This window comes from Brassica oleracea, chromosome C5 (genome assembly GCF_000695525.1).
Source record: "Brassica oleracea var. oleracea cultivar TO1000 chromosome C5, BOL, whole genome shotgun sequence".
Classification (NCBI taxonomy): domain Eukaryota; kingdom Viridiplantae; phylum Streptophyta; class Magnoliopsida; order Brassicales; family Brassicaceae; genus Brassica; species Brassica oleracea.
In genome coordinates, this window is record NC_027752.1 from 7542845 (window position 1) to 7543780 (window position 936).

The window sequence follows — 936 nt, forward strand, 5'->3', positions numbered from 1 at the left end:
CCAGCAACAGACATAGCAACCCGTGATCCAGACATAGCAACCAGTGATCCAGCAACAGACATAGCAACCCGTGACATAGCAACCTGCAAAAGAAAAAGGCAACCTCAAAGTTAATAACTAAACATATTGAGTTCAACAAAAGAAAAAACAGAGATTCCAGCAAGCAAGTTAACCAATTCAATCAAGGAGTTCAGAAATGAGTTTGTTTTTTAGGGTGATTTCGTTAGGAGATAGATCAGTTTCTTTTTTGGCAAGGAGACGATCTAGGAGTTTCTGCTGAGAAATTTTCTTTCTCTCAGCCAAGATACTCTCAATTTGATCGAAAGCAGCTTCATGACCGTGCCTCTTGCGTTTGGCTGCTTTAGAAGCCTTAACACCAGGCGGTCTAACCTCGTCCTCAGGTATCACCTCCTCAGCTTCCTTCCTTTTCTCCTTGGCGCCATCTCTTGACTTAAAAACTGACTTCCACTTCTGATCATGTCTCAGTTCCCTCCAACAGTGTTCCATGGTGAACTTCGCTTGATAATCATTGAAGAAGATCTCATGAGCAGCCTTCATGACATCATCCTCATTTTGACCACTTGATTGGTGCTTCATTGCCGCTTCATAACTTCCCACAAACTTGCAGACCTGCTCGTTCACCCTTCCCCACCTCTGCTTACACTGACTCCATTCTCTAGGAACGCAGCCAGTGAGCAGAGGGCTACAATTAACATACGCCTCAATTCTCTTCCAAAAGGAAGTAACCTTCTGCTCGTTACTGACAATATGGTCCTTGCTCGTGTTCAGCCAACCACTGATGAGCACAAAGTCCTCTTTTGTTGACCACTTTCTCTTTGAAACCGGTTTCACTAACCCGGGAGAGTTCGCTACAGCCTCAGCATACTCGCATTCCATTGCTGGACTGCTATATTTAAACTAGTTTTAGCTTAGATA

The 936-nt window shown here is 44.0% G+C and overlaps 1 protein-coding gene across 1 annotated transcript; it reads right to left on the minus strand.

Moving 5' to 3' along the window:
- Positions 1–177: 177 nt before the first annotated feature.
- Positions 178–897, minus strand: LOC106344406 (glutathione S-transferase T3-like). Its single transcript, XM_013783794.1, has one exon. The coding sequence runs from the start codon at positions 895–897 to the stop codon at positions 178–180; it is 720 nt and encodes a 239-aa protein (XP_013639248.1).
- Between the last annotated feature and the right edge of the window lie 39 nt (positions 898–936).

What these genes read in the sequence shown, in the direction of transcription:
- LOC106344406 (XM_013783794.1), bottom strand. Translation starts at nt 897, where the DNA reads ATGGAATGCGAGTATGCTGAGGCTGTAGCGAACTCTCCCGGGTTAGTG.